This window comes from Mobula hypostoma, chromosome 15 (genome assembly GCF_963921235.1).
Source record: "Mobula hypostoma chromosome 15, sMobHyp1.1, whole genome shotgun sequence".
Classification (NCBI taxonomy): domain Eukaryota; kingdom Metazoa; phylum Chordata; class Chondrichthyes; order Myliobatiformes; family Myliobatidae; genus Mobula; species Mobula hypostoma.
Window position 1 is genome coordinate 23,317,725 of NC_086111.1, and position 27,427 is coordinate 23,345,151.

General features: G+C 43.2%; 1 protein-coding gene across 2 annotated transcripts in view; it reads right to left on the bottom strand.

The window, feature by feature from the left end:
* The window catches only part of rassf1 (Ras association domain family member 1), a 121,295-nt gene that overhangs the window by 32,143 nt on the left and 61,725 nt on the right, over positions 1-27,427 (bottom strand). For both annotated transcript variants that reach the window (XM_063067850.1, XM_063067849.1), the window contains exon 2: positions 9,190-9,314. In XM_063067850.1, the coding sequence (XP_062923920.1) occupies positions 9,190-9,314 (125 nt within the window). The remainder of the gene's footprint in view (positions 1-9,189; positions 9,315-27,427) is intronic.

Sequence of the window (27,427 nt, forward strand, 5' to 3'; positions counted from 1 at the left end):
CACCCCCACTCCCTTAGGAGTCAGGCTTGGTGTACAGGCAGCGGCGATGAAGCCAGCAAAGACCCTTTCACTTCCTCACCAGCCGCAGGGTTTCTGTGGAGAGTTCCCGGCAGTGCTGACAGACTGCTGACCTGCCCCTCCCCCAGCAATGCCACGTCCCCAGGAGCACATTGTGCAACGAGAGAGTCCCCGACACTGCATTCAATACCATGAATAAAACTGAATGTGCTTTGGGATTATTGGGAAAGAATTGTAACAGCACCACAGTCCACACGGTAGGTTACTGTACGTTGCTGCTCCTCTTTGCCCTGGCGGGTACGCATGTCAATTCCTGTCTCAGCTGTATATCAATTACTTCCCACTACCTCTGAGCTTGCCCTGCCTTCCAAACCTCTTCCTACAGTAGTATTGTTCACTTAAAACAACTTGTGTCCCTTCTTACGGAGCTTGGGAGATAAATGGGAGACAAGCAGTTTACAGTATGTTTTAAGGCTCTCAGATCTCCTGATTCCACCCAAAGCTTTTCTGCCTGGAACAAATTTCACCTTTTCCACATTGAGATTGGGTGAGACTAGAACTGAAGGTCATAGGTTAAGGGTGAAAGGGGAAATGTTTAAAGGGAACATAAGGGGGAACCTCTTCATTCAGAGGGTGGTGAGAGTGTGGAACAAGCTGCCAGTGGAAGTGGGTTTGATTTCAACGTTTAAGAGAAGTTTGGACAAGTACATGGATGAGAGGGCTCTGGTCCAGGTGACCATTGATTGGACTAGGCAGAATAATTATTTGGTACAGACTAGATGGGCCAAAGGACCTGATTCTGTGCTGTAATTCTCTATGACTCTATGATTCTCTCTGTCATCCACCTTTGTGCGCCTATATTGGCTTATTACATGCAGTTCCCGGGTTGTAACAGGATTCTGTCCCTGAGAACTGTTTGTAAGTCGGAGATGAACAGAAAGAATATGTGGGGGAGGATCACAGAAACAATTGTGATGGGTGTAGGAAGACCTGGCCTCTGCTCAGCCTCCCACCTCGGCTCGGCTTGGCACAGCCCCTGATTGTTGCAGCTTGGGGCTGGGATTAGGGAGAGGAGGCAAGTGGAAATGATCCATTCCCACTCTGCTGAAGGTGCCTGCCACTGCCAGCAAACCTATCCCCATCCATCCCACCGGTCTCCAACGTCTTATTCATATGTAGGGGCTACCACAGGCTAGGCGTTCATCGCCCGGGAAGGACCTGTATACACTAATACCTCAGTTTAAAATCATGTCCCATCCCTCAGTATCATTGTTTCCCCAGTTTGTGACCCACCCTAACTCTACGAACATGACCTTGGTGCTCTTGATTCTGGCCTTTGGTACATCGATTATTTTCAACAATCACCTTTCAGGTCCGTCCAAGCTCAGGAGTTCCTTCCCTCAACTTCTTCAGCTCCTTAGCTCTTCCAAAAACTGAAGTGACGCTGATATTTAGTCCTGACATTGCTATGGTTGTGTGTCACAGTGGATGTGTTGTGAATGAATTAAGTCATTTTTACAACATGGGTACTTGAATAATGTTTATTCATCCATTCGTTGGTATTTGGGCATCACTGGCTAACTATTGCTAACTGCCCTGAAGAAGGTGGTGATGAGCAGCCTCCGTGAACCACTGCAGACCTTCAGGTGAAGATACTCACAATAGAGTTGGGTTGGAAGTTCCAGGATTTAAACGTAGTGATGAAGCTGGTAACCAGAGATCTGTATCTGGCAGTGAGCACTTTTGAATACTCGCCCTACTCCAACAAGAGCCAGAGTAATACAGCAGGAAACAACCCCTTTGACCCAACTTGTCCATACTAACCAAGATGCCCATCTAATCTAGTTCCATTTGCCCCAGTTTGGCATGTATCATCTCTGAACCTTTACTATCTACGTACATCTCCAAATGTCTTTTAAATATTGTTGCCGTACCTGCCTTGACTATTTTCTCTAGCATCTCATTCCAAATACGCATTACGCCGTGCGTGAATCTGCCCCTCAGGTCTCTTTGAAACCTTTCCCCTCTCACCTTAAACTCATGCCCGTGAGTTTTTGATTCCCTTTCCTTGGGAAAATGACTGTGTCCACTCACCTTATCTCTGCCCCTCATGATTTTGTACAGCTCTACTGGGTCACCTCTCAGCTTCCTTTGCTCCAAGGATTAAAGTCCGAGCCAGTCTTTCGCAATAACTCAAACCCTCATGTCCCGACAATATCCTCATAAATATACTTTGCACTCTTTTCAGTTTGACGACATCTTTCTCAGTACAGGGTAACCAAGACTTCACATAATACTCCAATTGTGGCTCACGCACTGGTCTTGTACAACTGCAACATAATGTCCCAATTCCTATACTTAATACCATGTCTGATGAAGACCGATGTGCCACAACTGTTCACCTGTGATGCCATTTTCAGGGAACTATATACTTGTATTACAGGAGCTTTCAGTTCTGCAACATCTGAGGGCTCCACTATTCACCTCAGTATGACTTCCCAAAATGCAACACCTCACACTTGACCGGATTGGACACCATTTGTCATTCCTTGGCCCACTTACTGAGCTGATTAAAAGTCCGGTTGGTTGTAGTGATAGCTATTCTGGGGCTAATCTTCGGTGGTCAGTCATTCTCTGGATTGGCTGTAGGCTTTGAACTTCTTTTCAGAGGAAAGGAAGTTTCAGTCTTTCGACACTCTTTGCATTTCTGCTTCATACTACAGGATTATTAACCTTCTAAGGCTCAGAAATCAAATCCTGAGCATATATTCTGAGGTTTAGGTACTTAACGTAATTCAATTCTTATGATTCAAGTCTGTCTGTAATACATAATTGATACCTCTTTCCTAAGGCAGCCATTAGCTGGTCAGAACAGAAGAGCAAAACAAAAACAAAAGCAGGTCTCCTATCAGTTTCTAGCCTTGTCAATTTTGTGGCAGGAAGTCAAAGAGCCACTTGTTTGTGTTTAAAAATAAATATAGTCGCTCTTTCTCATATTCTGTGGGATATCATTATCAGTTTGGGATGTTCAGAAATTCAATCAACAAAAATTTGAATAAAAAGAAAAATCCCTGAACATTAATCCTACTCCCATGCCCCATGTCTGTAGCTCCAGCCAAAGACAATTAAGCAGACTTGGGACATCAGTGAGGAGCTGGATAAAATCACTGTTACTGGAGAGGTAGTGCCAAGCAAACTGGTGTGCCTAATGGTAAACATGTCCGCTGGTTCTGATGGGATACCTCCCAGGGTACTGAAAGAAATGGACGGAAGTTATAGTAGACATGTTTGTGATAATTTAACACAATTCTCTGGACTCCGGGCAGGACCCCATGGATTGAAAGACAGCAAATATCATACCACTCTTTGAAAAAGAATGTAAGTAAAAAGCGGATAACTATAGGCCTGTTAACTCGATGTCTGTGGCTGGGAAACTGTTTGAAGCTATCATTAAGGAAGAAATACCGGGACACCTGGATAGAGTGATTCCATTAGGCAGACACAGCATGGGTTTACGAAGGGCAGACCTTGTCTGGCAAACTAAATGGAATTTGTAATAAGTGCAGTGGATAGAAGAACACAAGTGGGTGGTGTATACTTGGATTTCCAGAAAGCACTCAGTATTGTGCTGCATAAAATAAGGATGCATGGGGTTGGGGTAATGCATTAGGGAGAGGATTGGCTAACCAACAGAAGGCAAAGATTTGGAATAAATGGGTGCTTCAGGGGTTGGCCATCAGTGGCGAGCAGAGCACCACAGCAGACAGTGCTGGGCCCACAACTGCTCACAATACATTAACGGTTTGGAAGAGGGGACTGAATGCTGCTCATCCAACTTTGCTAAAATGAATGGAAAAGCAAATTGCCCAAGCGGATGCAGGGAGTCTGCAGAGATATATAGACAGGTTAAGTGAATGGGCAAGGGTCTGTCAGATCGAATTACAATGTTGATAACTGTGAGATCATCCACTTGGGCAGAGAAATAGAAGATCAAATTATTATTTAAATTGTGAAAGATTGCACTATGAAGTTGTGCAGAGGGACATGGGAATACTTGTGCATGAACCACAAAAGTTTGGTTCACATGTGTTACCGATTATCAAGAAGACAAATGGAATGTTGGCCTTCATTGCCAGAGGCACTGCCAGGGAGATTATGTTGCAACTGTACAAAGGTATTGATGAGCAACACACACAAAATACTGGAAGAACTCAGCAGCACAGGCAGCAACTATGGAAAAAAGTAAACAGTCTTTTCCATAGAAGCTGCCTGGCCTGCTGAGTTCCTCCAGCATTTTGTGTGTTGCTTGGATTTCCAGCACCTGCAGAGTTCCTCATGAAGGTACTGGTGAGATGGCACCTGGAGTAATGCATGCATTTCTGGTCTCTTTAGTTCAGGCAAGATACATTAGCATTGGAAGTAGTGTAGAGGTTGAGCTGCCTTTGATTATACTTGCTGGAATTCAGAGAATGAAAGGAGATCTTATATAAAATTCTGAAAAGGATAGATAAAATGGAGGCAGGAAAGTTGTTCGTTCTGCATAATCCTTCTAAAATTGGGTTTGAGGAGATCCAAGCACGAGCACAAGGGAAAACTAAGGAGTTGTTGGCTGTGGAGCGTGCTGTGTTGCGATATGCAAGGAGGAAATTGGCAAGCTTCTGATTCAGTGTTAGCGAAGCGTGTTCTGCTGACATTGCTCATAGTGCGTTCTTCAGACTCTGGACAAATCTTTCTGCCAAGCCATTTATAGCTGGGTGGTACATTGCAGATGTAATATGTCTTATTCTATTCACTTTTGGGAATGGCTGAAACTGTTCTGCGACAAACTGCGGTCTGTTGTCGCTGACTAAGTGTTCTTGAACACCTGTACTTGAGAAGAAGCTTCTCAACATATCAGCTGTGTGCAAAGCTGTAGTGGGGTTATTGGGAACACTTCTGTAGCTTCATCCACTATTACCAAGAAATTTGTGCCCATGAATGGTCTGGCAAAATCCACATGAATACAATGCCAGGGCAATGCAGGTCATTCCCAGGGATGGAGAGGTGCTGCTCTTGGCATCTTTTGAACGCGTTGGCAACCCAAACAGAGCGTGGTTGGCTGCTCGCTCTGCTGATACGTCATAGACAAAGCTTTGAGCTAACACTTTCATTTTGACCATGCCAAGATGATCAGAATGTAGTTCCTCCAACACTTTTGTTCTCAGCTTGCATGGAACAACAACTCTCAATCACCACAGAAGGTAACTCCTGTCAAGGGGAAGTTCATTCCGGTGCTGGTAAAAATGGGGGAGCTGGAATTTCAGCTGCACGTACCTGTCATTTTTGGTGGTCATGTAGACCTGAGACAGTGTGGGGTCTTTTCTAGTTTCCCTTTGGATTATCTCTGCAGCAGTCAGGAGTTTTTCAATTTGCATTACTGAGAATATGTCAAGAGGAGTGTCCTCTTTTGCAAATTTTTCAGGTATTTAACTTTTTAATGGTAACTTGGACAATCCATCAGCATTTCCACTTTTAGTGATCCTCTTGAATTCAATTTTGTAATTGTGTCTTGCAAGAAACAGAGCCCATCTCTGTATTCATGATGCAACTGTTAGTGGAACACCCTTCTATGCATACAAAAATGGACACCAATGGTTGATGATCAGTAATGACAGTAAACTCTCTCCCATACAAGTACTGATTGAAATTTTTTACAACCAAAACCAGAATCAAGGCCCCTCTGTCAATCTGTGCATAATGTTTCACTGCAGTGGTAAGGGGTTCAAAGGCTATGGGGTGACTGCACCTAGACCATAAGGTGAGTTGTCACAGGTAAACTTCACTGGATGACGTGGATCATAATGTGTGAGTACAGTGACTGACGTCACCACTTCCTTTGCCTTTTTGGAAAGCCACCTCATATTACGTTGTCCATTGCCCATTCTTCCTGACCTGTAGTCATGAGTTCAAGGGGTGAAGCACAGTAGCCAGGTTTGGCAGGAACCTGTTATAGTAACTGACAGACCCTAACAAGGACCACAACTGTGATACGTGTTTTGGCCTCAAGGCAACCACCACTGCTTGAATTTTCTCAGCGCATTTGTGTAATCTTTGTGCGTCAATAGTGTGACCAGAGTAGGTGATGCTTAGTTTAACGAATTAACACTTGCAGCGTCATGCTCTGAGCCCATAATCTCATAATCTTCTCAACACTGTCTTATGATTTTGGAGATCTGGTAACAATAGCGTCATCCAGGAACAATTGAGACCCTGGGCATTTCTGCTGCACCTGGTCCACAGCTTTGTGCCAGTGTACAAGGGCAGATGCCACGTTAAATTAAGCCTAGAATAGTGATAAAGCCATTGTAACTGTTTATAGTGAGAAACACTTTTTACTCTTCTTCCATCTCCATCTACAGGTAGGCCTCAGCTAATTCCACTTTGCCGAAGTGTTTCCCTCCAGAAATGTTTGAAAAGATATCCTCTATCCTGAGCAGAGGGTATTGATCTACTTTCAGTACTGGGTTGACGGTAATCTTAAAATCATCACAGATCCTATCAGACCTATTTCTCCTGGCTACTGGGACCACCGGCATTACCCATATGCTCCACTCAACCTTGGAAAGAATTCCTTCTGCCTCCATGCGATCTAGCTCACTGGCTAATTTATCACGGATGGTATAAGGAACTGGAAGGGCTTTTTAAAACTTGGGTGTTGCATTTTAATTTAACACTATTTCACACTTGAAATGTTTGAGTTTCCAATGCCATCCTAGGGTTTGGAAGGATGTGGCCTTATCCGGTACCTTCCTTAATTCGCTTTCAGTTGACTCTGTTACAGGGGATGTGGCATGCAAATGGTCAATGGATTTCCTATCAAGTTGTACTTGTCTCAGCCAGTCATGGGCCCACAATGCTGGCCCCCCTGTTTTTCCCATATATAAGCTCAGGCTTGTTGGTTGTTGTATTTCACTGTTATGAATGTCATTTTCACAGGGGTTAACTTTTCTCTAGTACAAGTTCTTATTTCGATGTCTGCAGGCTTCAGTTCAGTATCTTTCAATTACCATTCAAACTCATTTTGTGGAAATGACTGAAAAAGCTGAGCCAGTGTCCAATTACATTTTAATTAATTTGCCATTCACTTCTGGTGTAAGCCATCTTGCTTGTCTCTCGTTAATTTTCACATTATAAATCTCAGTCCTGTGTCACTCTCATCATTGTCAGATTTTTCCATCAACAGCACGTGGATTAGTGCTCTTTTTGAAACTGCAACTTGACTTTTTATCTTTTTCTCTTCCCTCTCTGGTCCATTTATTTTTGTTTGCCCAAAATGCCCTTTGTCTGCATACTACTTTGTTGCATTCTCTGTAAGTCTCGCCTTTAAATCTATATTGGTCTGGTGTATGTGAGCCCATGCCACAATGGAAATGCAATTTGTTCAGCCAGGAAGGTTTCTGTTTAGACAATGCCATTTTGTTCACATTCCCTTTCATTCTGACTGCAACTGAATTGGTTCTCCAGCTGATGCTTCCATTCATACAGCAAATTCAACTGCTCCTTTAAATGTGAGTTGTGCTTCACTTAGAAGCTGTTTCTGAATGCTTTCTTGTAAGATTCCACAAATTAAATAATCTCTCAGTGCATCATTAAGCCCGTCGTTGAACTGACATTGCTCAATTATCAATTGAATCTTTAATTCATCCACATAAGTTGTAATGAACTCCCCTTCCTTTTGACTCTACTTATGAAATCTGAAGTGTTCCTACATTATATTCACAGTATCAGCAAAGCTTATTTCAGCTGGTTTCATTGGAGCAGTTAAACATCAAAGCAAATTGTATGCCTTTCCACCCAATACATTCAGCAAAACTGACACTCACATTACACTGACCAGCTCAATTGCTTCAAAATACTACGCAATTTACTCAGTACAAAATATCCAGTTATCTGTTGTGCAATTGAACACATCTCTCTTTCTGAGGTAGCCAGCCATTTCTGCTCTTTTTTAAAAAAATTAGATTATCCCTCCATACTCACTGTTTATGAACCCCGGAATTTCATCCATTTTTGCCTTTTTAAAAATTCTCCCATCTTCTCCCCTTGTGAACAAAAAAAGTGCCATGCTTTGTTTTTTACTCAACTATTTCTGTCCTTTTGTGAAGAAAGCACGTTGCACTTATTCTTTAACTCAAACGTCTTGGTGTGCTTTAACAGGTAGGAAGTTGTCACAGGTCATTTTAAAACTTACTTGTCACCACAGTTATGTTTTGAAACTCCAAAAATGAATGGAAAGAAAAATATGGGAGCCTGGTGATAAATGTGTCGACTTCATTCTTACTTGTAGCGCAGCGCAGCGCATACTTATGGTGGCATAATAACGTATGCCGTTCACATACTTTTACATAATGAATTATTTAAACAAAGAATGCTTATTCAAACAATTTACCATATTACTGAAATATTAAATACACAAGTTATCTCATTAAATCTATTTAAGACACAGTTAAAAAGATTTTTGCATTACAGGGAAATTAAAAGTTTATGGGAAGAAAGAAGGTATGTGGAACTGAGTCCACAGACAGATCAGCCATGATCTTATTGGATTGCAGAACAAGCTCGACGGGCCAGATGGCCTACTCCTGCTCCTATTTCTTATGAAGGAGCCTCACTCAGATTCAAAGGTCAGCTTCTGACAGTATCATCAAGGCTATCACTTAATTGACAAGATTAGACACAAGTATTTGAAGAGCTTCTTTGTTCAGAGGGGTGAGAGTTAATTTGTAATGGTAGAGAGTGTCTGATTATTCAGAAGGGTAAGGGTTAACAGGGTTCATTTTCTTATAATTACATCACATAAGTATAATCAGATTTTGTGTCCTATTATAGCGGGCAGGCTTGAGGGTGCTGATTGCCTGGTGCTGACAAAGTCACTCTGGCTGTAACTGTGACCTGAAACATGGTTGTCACTGAGCTTGGAAGGATAGGCACTGGGAGTAGCACAAGCAGGTTTCACACCACTTTATGTAAGGGTATCAAATAAACTACAATTATCTGCGTCATTACCATAGTGCTGTTAGTGTCTTGCATAAACCTGCCTTGCACCAGCTGTCCCCGGGGAATCCTACCCTCCTGCATTCCTCCCCTTGCCCTCCACAGGCTCCTATTACCAGGAAGTTGTACGATCCCTACCACATTGGTGTCCTGCTCGAGCGCCTGTTCTGTGCCGTCCACAAGGTTCAACGTTTTGATCTTTGGCCGGTTGCAGTCGAGCTGGATCAGGGGTCGGCAGCGGTAGTGGCAACGGAACTTGCAGTCTGAAACAGTTAGACAGGAGGAATCTTAATACAGTCACCAGCACACTGTACACAATAAACAACTTGCAACATTACCACATTGGGCATGTAATCTCCCAAAAGTACCTAAGATGAATATTTACATTTTACATGCACCGGAATCGTTAAGGCAGAGAAGGCCAGGGACCAAACAGAATTAGAGTGGATGGGTATCTGATTGCTAGTACGGATATGATGAGCTGAACAGCCTGTTTCTGTGTTGTACGAGTCAATGCTACTTGGTGTTAGAAAACAAAACCTGATGTGTTAGGAGATACTAAGACATGCTAAGTCAGAGATGATATTGGAATATATTTATTATTGTTATGTATACTGAGATACAGTGAAAAACTTTATTTGCATGCTACCCAGACAAATCATTTCATACATAAGTACCTTGAGGCAAAATAGAAAAAATAACAGTATGCTGAACATTGAACATGGAACATCACAGCGTACTTCAGGCCCTTTGGCCCATAATATTGTACTGACCTTTTAACTTAAGTTATAACCATTCCCTTCGACATTACCCTCAATTTTTCTATCATCTACATGCCTATCTAAGAGTTTCTTAAATATCCTGAATAAATCTGCCTCTATCACTGCAGGAGGAGGAGGAGGATGATTCCTTATCCATGTTTTACCTGAAGCCAGGAGACTACATTAACTCCAGCTGCAGTTCATACCTTCTTGGTCCTCTTGGTGCTGTGGTCATCAATCTCTGCCTATACTCAGCTAGCAGAAGTACAGCCAGGTGATCAGACCTTCCAAAGTGTGGGCATGGGATGGCACAGCGTCCAGGACATCTTCAAGAAGCCAAGCCGCAAAAAGGTGTCATCCAATATCAAGGACACCCATGGTCCAGGACCTGTCCTCTTTTCATTGCTACCATCAGGAAGGAGGTACAGGAGCTTGGATTTTGATTATTATGTATGCATTGTACTGGTGCCGCATGACAACAAATGTCCTGACACATGCCGGTGATAATGAACCTGATTCTGATTCTGATGACACCCAGGCTACCCCCTCCTCTCTGTACCTCCCTATGCCTCTTCCTCTGATGGACCAGTTCAGCAGGATGTGGCATTCCCAGGGAGTGTAATGGAGGAATGGCATATTACACACATCTGAATTCTGTGAGTACAATATCAGGTATTGCATGACCAGTTTAGCTCCAGTCCCAGATGTTTGTAAGGAGGACCTTGTATGGGCAGGGAACATATCTGAAATTGATGCCTGGGTCTGCCTTACTTTTTGCTTTTGCCCTTTCATTGTTTTAACGACAATACAAATGAGTGACTTGCTAAATCACTTCAGAGTTCAGCCTTATTCCAAGCCTTAAGTCATGGACGGTGCAAGGACAACAGACTTCCTCCCTGAAGGACATTAGTGAACCTAGCAGGTTACTACAACAATACTGCACCGTGTTTTCACATTCATCATTATCAACAGTAATTTCACTTTAAATACCAAGAAATAAGATAAATACTTAATATTTTTCATTACCTAATGAAGTGAATGACTCACGTTTGTGAAGAGTGAGTTGGGAACATACTGTCTTTCAATAACAAACTAAGCCTTACTCACCAACCTTCCTTATTTTCACACGTACAAAGTAGCTTCTAAAGGGCTTCTGCAGCCCCAGACCCTGAATATTTCCTGGCATGGAATAAGACTGAAGAAGGTGTGTGCTTCACAAAGATACCTGCATCCAGACTTCATTGTTAAATCACATTCTGGTGAATCGATTTACTTCAGTAGACAATGATTTTGTTTTAAATTCAGAGATACAGCATGGTAACAGCCCCTTCTGGCCTTAAGACTCCGCACTGACAACGACCCCCATGGACCAATTAACCTACTAACCTGTACGTCTTTGTAAGGTGGGAGGAAACCAGAGCACCCAGAGGAAATCCACGTGGTTTCAAGGAGAACATACAAGTTTCTTACAGACAGTGGTGAGAACTCAACCCAGGTTCCTGGTACTGTACCATCAGTCCAATGGAGAAATGGGAAAATTCTGGCTCCTAGAATGCCTTTCTTCAATATGCTACCTCTCCTCACCCCCAACCTGATCTTGGCAGCTCAGAACAAGGGATCTTGGATCAGTACCATTGAATGCAGCACTTTTCTGATAACTGTCTTCTCCTAATAATGTTCCAATGAAGGACAGTTTCTTTTGAGAGAGGATATATTCCCATTGGCAATCACTTCTGGGTCTGCTAGCAGACCAGGAATCATTAGTGTATTGGGGAATCAAACTTCCATAAGGGTGGGGAGCACAAGTGATGGTAACCCCTAGGTATGCAAATTGGCAAGACCAGAGTTTGATGCCTAGTAACACACATAAAAGTTGCTGGTGAATGCAGCAGGCCAGGCAGCATCTCTAGGAAGAGGTACAGTCGACGTTTCGGGCCGAGACCCTTCGTCAGGACTAACTGAAAGAAGAGCTAGTAAGAGATTTGAAAGTGTTCATGTCCTGTCAGGGTGAGTTGGGTGTTCGAGGCCCAGCGTTCATGGTTATCATTCCAGGGTCCTCGTTCATCATCATTGGCAAATCTTAGGTTGCTATCGAACATCAAAGCCCGAAGGTCAATCAGAAGTCTAGAAGCCGAGACTCGTGCGCTGGAACCCCAAATCTGCTGGGGAAGTCGAAGGCCAGATTCTGCGAATCTACAAGTCTGCTGGGGGCTGAGGTTGGTCTGTGCTGGGGTTGGAGGACCGTGCTTGTGCGTGGGTGGGAGGGAGGATCAGAGCTTGTTTCACTGTTGTTGCTTGTTGTGTTTTGTTTTGTTTTGTTTAGTTGTGTTCTGTGAATGTGTGGTGACACCTGTGGGCTTTCCCCAGCCTACTGCTGGATGTGTTGGTTGTTAACACAAACGGCCCATTTCACTGTGTGCTTCAATGTACATCTGATAAATAAATCTGAATCTGAACCTGCTCTGAACCCCAAAACCAGCAGACTCCCTGTAAAAGTATTACATGTTGTGGATTACAAGCAGGAAGTTCCTTCACTAGATCATTCAGTAGAAATTATACAAGGCTGCACTATTCTCTTTTAAATTTTTACCATCCATGAAGCAAAATAGTATTTACTCCTTTCCATTTCATGCCACACTTCCATACTAGTGCCCTTGCAATAGAAACGCCCATTCCCCCCACACACACCAAAAGTTTCTCCAAACAGTGTTTAAAGGTACTCTTCCTTCAATGGAGGAAAAAAAAACAGCTTTCCTCTATTTCACATTATTATATATTGTTTCTTTTTGTTGCATTTCCTGTGTTCCAGGTTGGCAAGGTGGCACCAGCAAACCACGGCGATGCTTTGGTGGAAGGTGGGGGTGAGGTTACGTACAATATACATCTCTTTTGAATTACTCTCACTGCAGTCACCCAGGCTGTGGATTGAGTCCTGTTCAATGGCTCATCTGTGGATCTGAATGAATACACCACGGTTGTCACGGACCTCATTAAAACAGTTGTAGACGAGTATGTCCCCACAAAATCATTCAGTGTCTTCTCCAACCAGAAACCCTGGATGAAGCATGAGATCTGCAATCTGCTGAGGGCCAGATCAGAGGCATTCCAGTCTGGCGACCAAGTGAGGTACAGTCTCTGGAAAGCCATCTCACGGGCAAAGTGACGATTCCGGACTACCCTTGATTCAACAGAGGATGCTCGACAGTTGTGGCAGGGCTTGAATACTATTTCCTTTCACAAAGTAAAATCAAGTGACACAGATGCAACAGGGCTTTGCCCCCAGATGAGCTTAATGTCTTCGATGCTTGCATTGACCGTTAAAACATGGAAAAACCATCGCAAACTCCCACAGCCCCCGAAGACCCTGGGATGTCAGTCTCTGAGGCCGACATGAGAGCATCCTTCGGGAGGGTGAACCTACAAAGACAGCCCAGCCCAGACGGGGTATTGGCCAAGAACTAAAGATCAATTGGCTGGAGTGTCCACTGAGATTCTTTACCTCTAGCTTCAGCAGTCTGAGGTACCCACCTGCTTCAAGCAGATCTCACTTATACTAAGAAGAACATGGTAATCTGCCTCAATTAATATCATGCAGTAGCATTTGCATCCACAGTGATGAAGCTGGTGATGAAACAGATCAACTCCTACCTAAGAAATAACTTGGATCTGCTCCAATTTGCCTACTGGTGCATCATTCCATCTCACTGGCTCTCCATGCAATCCTGGAACATCTCCACTGCAAAGATGCATACATCAGGATGCTTTTTATTGACTATTGCATGTTATTTCATACCATCGTCCCCTCAAAACGAATCAATAAGCTTCGAGATCTTGCTCTCAATTCCTCCTTGTGCAATTGGATCCTCTATTTCTTCACCTGCAGATCCCAGTCAGTTCAGATTGGCAACACTTCCTCTACATTCTGCATCAGCACAGGTGCACCACAAGGCTGTGTGCTTAGCTCCTGCTCTACGCGCGTTACACTTACGACTTCGTGGCCAAGTACAGCTCCAATGGTATATTCAAGGGTGCTGACAACACCACTGTTGTAGACTGAATCAATGGTGCTGATTGACCAATGGAGGGAGATTGATAATCTGGCAGAGTGGTGCCACAACAACAACCTCTTCCTCCATGTCAGCAAGACCAAGCATCTGAATAATGACTTCAGGAGAAGAAAGGAAGAGGTCTATGAGCCAGTCCTCATCAGAGGATCAGAGGTGTAGAGGGTCAGCAACTTTAAATTCCTCAATGTTATCATTTCAGAGGACCTGTCCTGGGACCAGCACACAAGTGCAACATAAATAAAGCACAGCAGCACTTCTACTTCCTTAGGAAATGGGAGGATTCCTTTTGACATCTAAAATTTCGACAAACTTCCATAGATGTGTGCTGGAGAATATAGACTGGTATATCACAGCCTGGTATGGAAGCACCAATGCCCTTGTATGGAAAGCAGTGGAACAATCCGATCTGCTCGGTAAAAATGAGACTGAATACTCAGCAATTACTGGCACTGCGCCAAGTATGGAGGATTTCAGCTGAATTGAGAGATGGATAAGCAGACATTGTTCCCATTGAAGAGAGATTAGGCAGAAATTTCATGAGTTCACAGTTCTAAAGGTCTTTGATAAGTGGAAGTAAAGCAAGTCACAATGGATTGGTAATGAGCAGAGAAAACATTCAGATATTGACCAAATCCTTACGATGAAGCACAAATAAACAGGGCTCCGTCTTTCCTTTCCTGGCCAAAAACAAACAGGACAAGTTCCTGGTCATTCCAAGGTGAGCAATTGTCTTGCCAGCTCAGCCAAAGTCAAGAGAACGTTTAATCTGGCTACCTATGTTTTAAAACATTATTCAGAGCAGTGAGTTAACTTCGTAATGATCATCTTCTGGTCACTTACTGGGGCTTGGTTGGTGTAATGGAACTGGGACAAACCATACTAAGTGAATGTAGCCCAAGGCCTCAGATTACTATTTGTTTTGCTGTTGTTGTTTTGTTGTTTGTTGTGTTCTGCATTGTTCCGCAGAGCACTGTGGGCACGCCACATTGGCACCGGAATATGTGGCGACACTTGTGGGCTGCCCCGAGCACGCTCTCAGGGGTATTAGTTGTTGACACAAATGACGCATTTCACTCTATGTTTCGATGTGCACATGTACAAACTTTAATCCTGAATCACTATTCCTCACATTACTATGATTAAAATGCAACTAAATCAACTCCTTTGATTCAGGTGGCAGAGGAGTGGCAAGGAGTTGAGGATAATCTCCTTCTTTCACATCGAAAGATTATTTTAACAGAGTATTCTCATGAAAGTTCGTACACCAAAAATAATCATGTGATCCAATAGGAAAACGTTTGCCCATGGGAACCCACTTGTATGGAATCGTAACCAATTTTAATGAGCTCATAAAAGGGAATAATGTTGAACTTAATCTGAAATAATTTATTCCTGTAATGGAAACCTGACAGTTTATAAATTCTGTGTCTAGATTCAGCAGAGTTTTTATCTCTAATGAAATAAAGGTAATTTGGTGAAACTACAATATTTAAGCATTACAGGTCAGCATGCTATTTAATGAAGCGGGTTCTTTGGTGAATAAGAATTAAAACCTCTGATGAAAAACAGAATATCTAGCATTCCTCCTGCAATAAACTTGCAGGAAACGAGAATCCATATTCAGGTACATGTAATGCTGTTTCTCATCGCTAGAGTGAATGAAAGCTCAAAAGGTAAACCAATAAAGAGAGCAAATTTTGACTGATTCAATGGTGTTGATGATGAACAAAAACAGCAAGATTTTTATTTCGCAAACAACAGGAATTCTGCAGATGCTGGAAATTCAAGCAACACACATCAAAGTTGCTGGTGAACGCAGCAGGCCAGGCAGCATCTATAGGAAGAGGCGCAGTCGACGTTTCAGGCGAGACGAAGGGTCTCGGCCTGAAACGTCGACTGCGCCTCTTCCTATAGATGCTGCCTGGCCTGCTGCGTTCACCAGCAACTTTGATGTGTGTTGCAAGATTTTTATTTATTTTATTTTAATTTTGACTGAATAAAAATAACCCACACACCTTTGGAGTGGAAGTGGAGCAAAACCACGCAGTCACAGGGAGGACGTACGTATAAACTCCTGACAGACAGTGGCAGGAATTGATACCTGGTCGCTGCTGCTACCACAGCATTACACTAAAAGGTAAGCTGATAGCTTGCATTTAAGAGTATTTTGAAACATTTATTTCTTTGATTTCAGTTAACGAAACAAAAATAATGGAAGTTATTTTCCTGCTTGGCTAATAATCTAAATCAGAAACTGCTCAATTCATCCATTCATCATTACACTGAAAATATCATATGTCATGGCTGCTGCCTGGACCAGCTCCTGTGTTATCCTATTTTGGAATGTTTCACCATGGGACCTCCCACCTCCCAATGCTCCCACAATACCTTCATTGATGGTCAAATGTCAAACAATTAACAATGGTAGTTTTGATACCCACCGCATTCCACACACTCTTTTATCCATTGTGTACTCTTACTGCAGCAAGCATGTGCTTAGATCCCCGACTACACTAGATGCCCAGTGGCCTTGCTGCTTATAATAAGCCTCAAAAGAGGAAAAAAAGATAAGAATATCTCCTGATTATTTTTGTCTGAAGTTACTTTTGAGCATATCCAGGAAATTTATCTTAAGATGGTCATTACAAGACAATTCAGTAGAGTCAACAAATTATTGCAAAATAACTTAAGGTAACAAGTCAGTGCTGTATGAAGAGAGCAAGGCACTACTGAGACATATTTCAGGCGAAGTGTTAAATCAAATCCCATCTACCTACTTAGGCAGATTTGAGTAGATAGTTTTCAAAAATAAAATATTCAATCGTTTTTTTTTCCTTAATTCAGCCCCATTCAGTATTTGGGCCTGCCCAGTGCTCACAGTCCAGCTGGAACAATCCATGAATTTAGTGCCTTGCTCAGCTATTTCAGAGTTAACTAAATTGAAACCATGCAATTTGCAAAGTAAAATTGTGAAATGCACAGTTTCAAAATAGCTAACTCCTAAATAACTGAGCAGGGTACTGAACTGTAAGTACCTGCTCATCGTACCATTTGATTTCTGAGCAATGCACACAAAATGCTGAGACAGCAAATATCTGGGGGAATAAACATTTCAGGCTGAGACCCTTCATCAGGACCGGAAAGGAACCAGGGAAGAAGCCAGAATCAGGAGGGGAGGAACAACAATCTGGAAGGTGATACGTGAAACAAAGGTGAGGGGGCAAGTGGGTGGTTGGGGGTGGAGGGATGAGGTGAGAAGCTGGGAGGTGATAGGTGGACAAGGTAAAGGGCTGCAGAAGGAGGAATCTGATAGGAGAGGACAGTGGATCAAGGGAAAAGGGAAGAAAGTTCAAAGTAAAATTTATTATCAGAGTACATATGTGTCACCACACACAGCCCGGAGATTCTTTCTCTGTGGGCATGCTTAGCAAATCTATAGAGCAGTAACTGTAAACTGTAGACATCAGGAACTGTAAACAAACCATGCAAATGCAGATAAAATAAACAGCAAAAAATAACAAGCATGGAATAACAAGATAATAACCATCAATATAACAGAGTCCTTAAATGAGTGTAGCTATCCCATTTTGTTGAAGAGCCTGATTGTTGAGGGGTAGTAACTATTTTTGAACCCGGTGCTACGAGTCCTGAAGTTCTTCTGCCTTCTACCTGCCGGCAGCCCTGACAAAAGAGCATGGCCTGGGTGGTGAGGACCTTTGATGATGGATGCTGCTTTTCTACGGCAACGTTTCATGTAGATGTGTTCAATGGCTGGGAGGGTTTTCACATGATGTACTGGGCCAAATCCACTACCTTTTGTTGGATTTTCTGATTAAAGGCATTGGTGTTTCCATACCAAGCTGTAATGTAGCCAGTCAGCACATTTTCCACCATACATCTATAGAAGTTTGCCGAAGTTTTTGATGACGTGCCAAATCTCCTGAGGATGTAGAGGCACTGTCGTGCTTTCTTCACAATGATATTTATATGATGGGTCCAGGACAGGCCCTCTGAGATAGTGACACCCAGGAATTTAAAGCTACTGACCCTCTCCACCTCTGCTCCTCCGATGAGTACTGGTTCATGGACCTCTGGTTTCCCTCTCCCATAATTTACAATCAGTTCCTTGGTCCTATTGACATCGAGTGAGAGGTTGTTGTTATTACTCTACTGAGCCAAGTTTTCAGTCTCCCTCCTGTACGCTGATTCATCACCACCTTTGATACAGCCCACAATAGTAAACTTGTATATGGTGTTGGAGCTGTACTTATCTACACAGTCATAGGTGTAAAGGGAGTAGAGTAGGGGGCTATGTACACATCTCTGTGGTGCTCCTGTACTGATGGAGATTGTGGAGATTTTTGTTTACCAATCCAAACTGACTGGGGTCGACAAGTGAGGAAATCCAGGATCCAAGGAGCAGGAGAAGGGGCATCAGAGGGGAGGTGCCAGACAGTTGAGAAGAGAAGGGATGTGAATTAAACAGCTTTACTTATTTCTTGCTCCACCTTTTCTCCCCACCTCCTTATAATGGCCATCTCCCCTCTGTCCTTCAGTCCAGATGACTTTATTGCTTTTCCATTATTCTACCTTATGATCTGTATGGAAGACATGCAAAAATATGTTTTTCCATTGTGTACACGTGACAATAATAAAACAATTCCAATTCCACTGGCGTGGATCGGAAACGCCAGCTATCCATTTCCCTCCATGGATGCTGCCTGACCTACAGTTCCTCCAGTGTGTATTCATCTGTACATTGGTACCCCACTTAGCACGACATCATAGGGTGCCAAGTCATTATAGCATACTTGATCCTCTCTTCCGAAAAGACATTAGCTTGAGCTGGACACTTCTGTGCCAGAAACGTGGATCCCGGGAAACTCATGTGAATCCTTGTAGTTGACTGGTGGTGAATCTCTGCCCCTTGTGTGGTGTATTTAATATTCCAGTAATATTGTAAATATATTGTTTGATTTAGCATTCTTTGTTTGTTTACATAATTCAGTACGGGTTATATGCAAGATAGACGAATGGCACATGTCATTTGTTTGCGTCTCACTAAAGAAAATCTGATAATGATGAGAGTGACACAGGACTGAGTAGCCTTGAGAATTAAAATGCAAAAACTAACAAGTAACAAGCAATATAGCTTACAGCAGAAGTGAACCACAAATTAATTGAAATAAATTTGGACACTGGCTTGGCTGTTTCAGTCATTCAACAAAATCAGTTTGAAAGGCAATTCAGAGATAATGAACTGAAGCTTGCAGATATCCACCCAAGAACTTACACTGGAGAAAAAATAACTCCTATAGGAATGATATTTGTAACAGTGAAATACAACAACCAGCAAGCCACATTGGGCTTGCAAGTAGTAAAAAACAGGGAGGCCAGCATTGTGGAGCATGATTGACAGACAGACAGACAGACAGACATACTTTACTGATCCCGAGGGAAATTGAGTTTCGTTACAGTTGCACCAACCAAGAGTAACGTGTAAATTGCCTGAGACAACTACAACTTGTTTGAAGATCCATCCACCATTTGCATGCCACGTCCCCTGCAATAGAGTCAACTGAAAGCAAATTAAGGAAGGTACTGGATGATGCCACAGCAGTGTTCATGGATGGCATTGGAAAACTCAAACATATCAAGGCTAAAACAGCATTAAATGAAAATGCCAAACCCAAGTTTTACAATGTCCATCTCATTCCTTATACAATCTGTGATAAAGTAGCCAGAAAGCAAGATTGCAAACCTTTTGCCCTTCCTATGGTAGAAGTGCATTCATGTCACACATTATGAGTGATGGAAGTGAACACCCCATAGCCTTTACATCATGGCGCCTTATTGCTTCAGGGGGAAGAAAGCAGCTCCGATTATCTCCAAAGACAGGCGATGAGGGAGACTCTAGCAACTACTACAGTCACCATCTGACGGGGTGTGGCCCTGAGCCCCACATCTCACCACTGAGCCCTCATGAAGCTCCCTGACCCGACCCGACCCAATACCAGTCCTCGCGGAGAATGCTTGCTCACCCACCCTGTGGGACAATCCATTAGCAGCGAAGAGCAGGGATTCACCGCGGGCCCCAGTCGTGAGAGGGCCAGAGAGTGCACTAGGTCCTTGGCACAGCAACACTCTCAGTAACGTGCTTCTCTATGTATCAATTTTGTAATGACTCATGTCTCAGCACTGATTCCGTTAGTGCCCTCACTCCAGGGTCCACGCCCTGCAAGATAAGCAAGGCAACAGTTGTAAGGGAATGATAAGCAGCTTCTGAGGATTCCGAGCACCCTCAAGCTGCAGCAGTGTCTTTTATTGCAGTACAAGGAAAGCAGTGTCTTTTATTGCAGATAAGGAAAAAGAAACAAAGATATATATAAAACACTAAATCTAAAATAAATGATAAAAGAAGTCCCACACCCTTCTACTAAATGACGTAAAGGATTAACAAAACAACAAATCTAAAATAGAGTACAGAATTATTAATACAGTAGCAGCAAGTCTTTCGCCCTTCTGCTGGTCGAGGACTCTGATTTCTGACAACTGGCCTGGAGACTCCAAAATGTCCTTGGCACCAATCACGATTCTGGCCAGACAACAGATACCCGATGAGCTTGTGCACTGTTCATGATCGAGAAAGCCCACACTTATTTTCTAATCTATATATATCACCAGTCAGCTACAATTCTAAAATTAAATTTCTTAATGATAGATGTCTAGAGTGGATTTTGCGTTTCCACTGAACCAGTCTCACTTGTTCGCAAAAATCTTATCAGTCAAAGCATTACTCTGCTAACTGAAGTGGTTTTCTTCATTCTTGGAAAAAAAAACAAGTTGTATAACATTTCCTGAATGGCTTACATCTGTACACCTCAAGGTCTCATGGACCTTGTGAATCAAGAGCTATTATTTATTCATTGAGATTTAGGCTTTTCCAGGCACGCAGCTCAGCAACGCTCGATTTAACCCCAGCCTCATCACGGGACAATTTAAAATGACCAACTAACCTACCAACCGGTAGGTCTTTGGACTGTGGGAGGAAACCAGAGCTCCCGGAGGAAACCCATGTGGTCATGGGGAGAGCGTACAAACTCCTTACAGGCGGCGGTGGGAATTGAACCCATGTCTCCTGTACCGTCAAGTGCTGTGCTAGCCTCTGTGCTATCATGCCACCCCAATTATCTTTAACTAACAAACTTGCTCATTATCAGTACAGTGAATGGACAACTCCATTCCGAGTAAAAAGATCTGTTTTAACCCTTTCATCACACAGTATACGAGATTAGATTGTGCAAGGATTTGTCTACTGCCTGCATTTTACTGAATGTTATCTTAATATATCATCCCAGCTTTAAAATAATAAACCAGTCATAGAGAAACATAATTGAAAACTTCAGACTCCACGACTTCTGGAAGTGTTGGATTCAAATATATTGGCCATTTAAACCAAAGATACAAGTAAAATTTGCTTTTTGAAAGTCTAATGAGCTGAAGGCAACGAACTCCAGGAAAATGGAAGAGCCCAGATTTTTTAAAAGCCGCTCACATATTAACTGTGCTAGCTGACTTCCACTGACTCAGAGATCCAAGCATCTGATTTTAATATTCTCAATCCGAACTGCCCACCCATCTATAAGTGGCTCAGTCTGCTGCCTGTAGTCTAGGAACATTGATCAGACCAGTCATTAGTTTGGCAGGACCTGCAGGATATGAGTGCAAAACAAACTGCCCACAGTCTCCACATCCACTTCCCACAAATAACAGGGCCCTCACGTCTCAAACTTATTGGCATTTTTCCCCCTGAGGACTGGAGTGAATGTACGAGCTGTGAAATCTCTCTCAACCTGAACAAAGAGGGACAAGTTTAAGGCTGGGGATGCAGATCTCCAGAAGTGTTTATAGGGAGGTACAGAATGGGAACAGGCCCTGCGGTCCATTGTATCTATGCTGATCATTATCACTCATTTGTCGTGATGAAGGGTCCCAGCCCAAAATGGTGACAGTTTATTCCTCTCCGTAGATGCTTCCTACCTGCTGAGTTCCTCCAGCATTTATGTGTGTGTTGCTCTGGATTTCCAGCATCTGCAGAATCTCGTGTTTATTCTTCCCACCTTCAGGATTTACAATTCACAGCAGCCAAATTTACTATTTGCCTATCAGCCAGCTCCATCATGGGCACTAGCCTCCCCAGCATCGAGGTCATCTTTAAAAGGCAGCACCCATCATTAAGGACATGGCCTCTTCTCATTACTACCGGAGAGGAGGTACAGGAGCCGGAAGACACACACTCAATGTTTCAGGAACAGCTTCTTCCCCTCCGCCATCAGATTTCTGAATGGTCAATGATCCAACCCATGAACACAAATCTCACTATTTCTGCTCATTTTGCACGACTTATTTAATTAAAAAATGTAATTCTTTTTCTAATTTTTTAATTGTTATGCATTGCTGCTGCAAAACAACAAATCTCACCACTTATGTCAGTGATAATAATCCCGATTGTGATACTGACATTAACCTGCACATTTTGGGATGTGGGAGAAAACTGGAGCACAGGGAGGACACCCACGTGGTCACAGGGTGTACGCAAGAACTCCACACAGATTGCATCCCAGATCAGGATTGAAACTAGGCTGTGGCTCCACCTCTGTGCTGTCTGTTTGAGTAACTCCATGATATTCACCCTCCCTGTCCCCACCAACCCATACTGCTTGCACGAAGATAAAATCTGAATGAAAGGAGCCAAGTGGTCACCAGTCAGGATTCTTACTGCCCTCTTTCAGAAGTGTGGTAGATATTCACTTTACAGGGCCTAAGGGGCTTACTGGTGACCTCAGCCTTCTGGCACACCAGCTTGACCTTTCCAGGGGTCAGAGTGTTATTTTGACAAAATTAAACTTCTCACCAATGTTCCTCGCTAAACCTCTTGTCCTAAACAAACGAAGAACAAGGTTATCTCGTTGGCCTATGATTTAATCAAGAAAAACAATGGGGCCCACCTAGGCCTAAATAAACATTGCATTCTCCTGGTCAGGAGAATATAACTGAAGAACATCACATGCAATTAGAGGCAAAGCATTCTGTAAATGTTAGAAAGCAGTTAGGATTGTTAGGAATGGCAAAGAAAATGTCAGAAACATGGAGGTGACAGGAAGAAGAATTAGAATTCATTCCTCAGCCTTCTGCTTTGGTCTGCAACCTGCTAGCATGTCTTTTTCGTATGTAAGAATTGTACCTGTGTTTGTCAATCCTTTGTAGATCATATATCTTTTCTAATTTGGAAATCTTTTATGTTAGAAATCCTCTGAGACATTCCTGATGAAGAGTCTCAACCCGAAATATTGACTTTTTATTCCTCTCCATGGATGGTATCTGACCTGCTGAGTTCCTCCACACTTTGTGCTGCTACTCTGTTCTCAAATGCTGAGTGGCCCTCTGCTGCCCCCAGTGGTGAGCTCCAGAGGAGCAAAGTCCAAAGTAAATTTACTATCAAAATACATACGTCACCTGATTCATTTTCTTGCGAGTATTTGCAGTAAATACAAGAAACACAACAGAATCAATGAAAGACTGCACCTAGCAGGACAGACAAACCACCAATTTGCAAAAGACAAAATGAAGGAAAATACATTAATAAAGTGAGCAGCAAGCATTGAGAACATGAGATGAAGAGCCCTTGAAAGTGAGTCCTTAGGTTTCTGTTTTGAACGTTTCAATGGCGGGGCAAGTGAAGTTGAGTGAAGTTATCCCCACTGGTTCAAGAGACTGATAGCTGAGGGGTAATAACTGTCCCTGAACCAAGTGGTGCGAGTCCCGAGGGTGCCCTGCCTTCTTCGTGAGGGCAGCAGTGAGAAGAAGGCATATCCTGGGTGGTGGGTGTCCTTGATGATGGATGTTGCTTTCCTGCGACAGTGTTCCATGCAGATGTGCTCAAAGGTGGGGAGGATTTTACCTGTAATGTCTTGGGCCAATTCCACTATTTTTTGCAGGGTTTTCTCTTCAAGGGCATTGGTGTTTCCATACCAGGCTGTGATGCAGCCAGTCAATATACTCTCCACCACACATGGATAGAAGGTTGTCAGATTTTTAGATGGCATGCTGAATTTCTAAGAAAGTAGAGGCGGTGCCATGTTTTATTCATAATGGCACTTGCGTGCAGGACCTAGGAGATCCTCTGAAATGATAACACGGAGGAATTCAAAGTTGTTGACCTCGCCACCTCTGATCCCCCAATGAGGACCAATTCCATAAGGAGGTAAAGAGACCAAGGTGTTGAAGATTATTGAGTAGTTTTGATAGGATGATGGTATTGAAGGCTGTCTGGTCCATCCTGTATATCGAAAAGCCCTTGGGCCCTACTAATGTATCTGAAGTGAGCCACGTCTCTGTGAAGCAGAGAACACAGAATTTCTTCATTTCCTGCTGATGGAACAATCTTTCGCCAAGTTCCTCAATTTTGTTCTCCAGTGACTGTACATTTGCTGACAGGGTACTGGATAGAGGAAGCTTCAAGCCTTGGTATTTTAGCCTGACTTTGAGCCCTCCCCTCCTCCCTCTCTTATGACCATGGTGATGTACCTTCCTGCATGCTTGAGAGTTGAGAGCGGTCGCAGGAGGCAGAGGAGATTACTATTTCAGTACAATAATTCAGAATACATTACTTAAAGGGCAATTGCAGTGAGAGTCGTTACAATTTTTGTAAGCTGCCTGCAACATGCTGCCATCTTGCCACCTGCTGTTCAGCAGGTCTAGACAGGAAGTGCAGAGTTACGCAAAGAAGAGTAGAATATTTGGCACCTCAGCCTCAGCCTACCAAACTACCTTGTCATGGCCTTCCCACTTTATTGTCCGCCTGCACTACACTTTCCCTGTAGCCATTACAGTTCACTCTACATCTTGTTACTGCTCTCCCTTTTACCACCTTGATGTCTCGATGTCATGAAATCATCTGTAGGAGATGGCACTAAATGGCAAGAGATGGCAACCAAAGGTTTTCACTATGTCTCAGTACTTGGCAATAACAAACCAACTTACCTGAACTCCAATTTCCTACACTAACTCCATAACTCTTGATTCCCATAATATCTAAAGACCTTATGATCTCTGTCCTGGGTTTCCGTTATCCCTCCTGGACACTAAATGGCAAAGATTCACCACAACTGGTGGAAATATGTTCCCACCTTTGTGCTGGCTGGCTGACTCCTCATTTTGACTCCTCCCCTGTCAACCCCTGCAATAGTTTTGTACCTTGAAGTGAGGTCATCTCCCACTGCGTCGACAACGTTGTACGAAAAGGCCAACTGTACAGAGCAAGAAAAGGCTGCTATACACGGAAGCTTGCCCAGAATGTAATATTACCCTGCATGCAAATATACACAAATATTTTTCTTGTACAGACAAAGAGCTCATTGCAAGCAGTTGCACATAATGGGCTAGGATTCCAGCCAGACCCACACAAACTGCAGTTTCTCATTTGCAAAGCAATCTCAGAAAGTGACATCACTGGTCTACAATGTTAGCTGCACAGTTCCCAACTATATGCACACATACTCGGTCTTGCCTCTAGGATCACATCAAAATAATCCTGTTTCTCAGCCACCTCCTTGTGAAGCTCACCAACAAGGTCAAAATTCCTCCTGCTCTCATGATTTGGTGAATTGATTATGGGGAGCGAGGACATGGCAGACCAATTGAATAATTACTTTGGTTCTGTCTTCACTAAGGAGGACATAAATAATCTTCCAGAAATAGTAGGGGACAGAGGGTCCAGTGAGATGGAGGAACAGAGCGAAATACATGTTAGTAGAGAAGTGGTGTTAGGTAAATTGAAGGGATTAAGGGCAGATAAATCCCCAGGGCCAGATGGTCTGCATCCCAGAGTGCTTAAGGAAGTCGCCCAAGAAATAGTGGATGCATTAGTGATAATTTTTCAAAACTTGTTAGATTCTGGACTAGTTCCTGAGGATTGGAGGGTGGCTAATGTAACCCCACTTTTTAAAAAAGGAGGGAGAGAGAAACCGGGGAATTATAGACCGGTTAGCCTAATGTCAGTGGTGGGGAAACTGCTGGAGTCAGTTATCAAAGATGTGATAACAGCACATTTGGAAAGCGGTGAAATCATCGGACAAAGTCAGCATGGATTTGTGAAAGGAAAATCATGTCTGACGAATCTCATAGAATTTTTTGAGGATGTAACTAGTAGAGTGGATAGGGGAGAACCAGTGGATGTGGTATATTTGGATTTTCAAAAGGCTTTTGACAAGGTCCCACACAGGAGATTAGTGTGCAAATTTAAAGCACACGGTATTGGGGGTAAGGTATTGATGTGGATGGAGAATTGGTTAGCAGACAGGAAGCAAAGAGTGGGAATAAACGGGACCTTTTCAGAATGGCAGGCGGTGACTAGTGGGGTACCGCATGGCTCAATGCTGGGACCCCAGTTGTTTACAATATATATTAATGACTTGGATGAGGGAATTAAATGCAGCATCTCCAAGTTTGCGGATGACACGAAGCTGGGCGGCAGTGTTAGCTGTGAGGAGGATGCTAAGAGGATGCAGAGTGACTTGGATAGGTTGGGTGAGTGGGCAAATTCATGGCAGATGCAATTTAATGTGGATAAATGTGAAGTTATCCACTTTGGTGGCAAAAATAGGAAAACAGATTATTATCTGAATGGTGGCCGATTAGGAAAAGGGGAGGTGCAACGAGACCTGGGTGTCATTATACACCAATCATTGAAAGTGGGCATGCAGGTACAGCATGCGGTGAAAAAGGCGAATGGTATGCTGGCATTTATAGCGAGGGGATTCGAGTACAGGAGCAGGGAGGTACTACTGCAGTTGTACAAGGCCTTGGTGAGACCACACCTGGAGTATTGTGTGCAGTTTTGGTCCCCTAAACTGAGGAAAGACATCCTTGCCATAGAGGGAGTACAAAGAAGGTTCACCAGATTGATTCTTGGGATGGCAGGGCTTTCATATGAAGAAAGACTGGATAAATTGGGCTTGTACTCGTTGGAATTTAGAAGATTGAGGGGGGATCTGATTGAAACGTATAAAATCCTAAAGGGATTGAACAGACTAGATGCAGGAAGATTGTTCCCGATGTTGGGGAAGTCCAGAACAAGGGGTCACAGTTTGAGGAAAAAGGGGAAGCCTTTTAGGACCGAGATTAGGAAAAACGTCTTCACACAGAGAGTGGTGAATCTGTGGAATTCTCTGCCACAGGAAACAGTTGAGGCCAGTTCATTGGCTATATTTAAGAGGGAGTTAGATATGGCCCTTGTGGCTACGGGGATCAGGGGTATGGAGGGAAGGCTGGGGCAGGGTTCTGAGTTGGATGATCAGCCATGATCATAATAAATGGTGGTGCAGGCTCAAAGGGCCGAATGGCCTACTCCTGCATCTATTTTCTATGTTTCTATGTTTCTACGATTTATCAAGACTTTTGTTCTAAGACAGCACTGACAGAGATCTACGCTGTCTGAAGTGTTGTTTTTCAATAAGCAAAGGTCTCGTAGATGGATGCAAAAAGCCT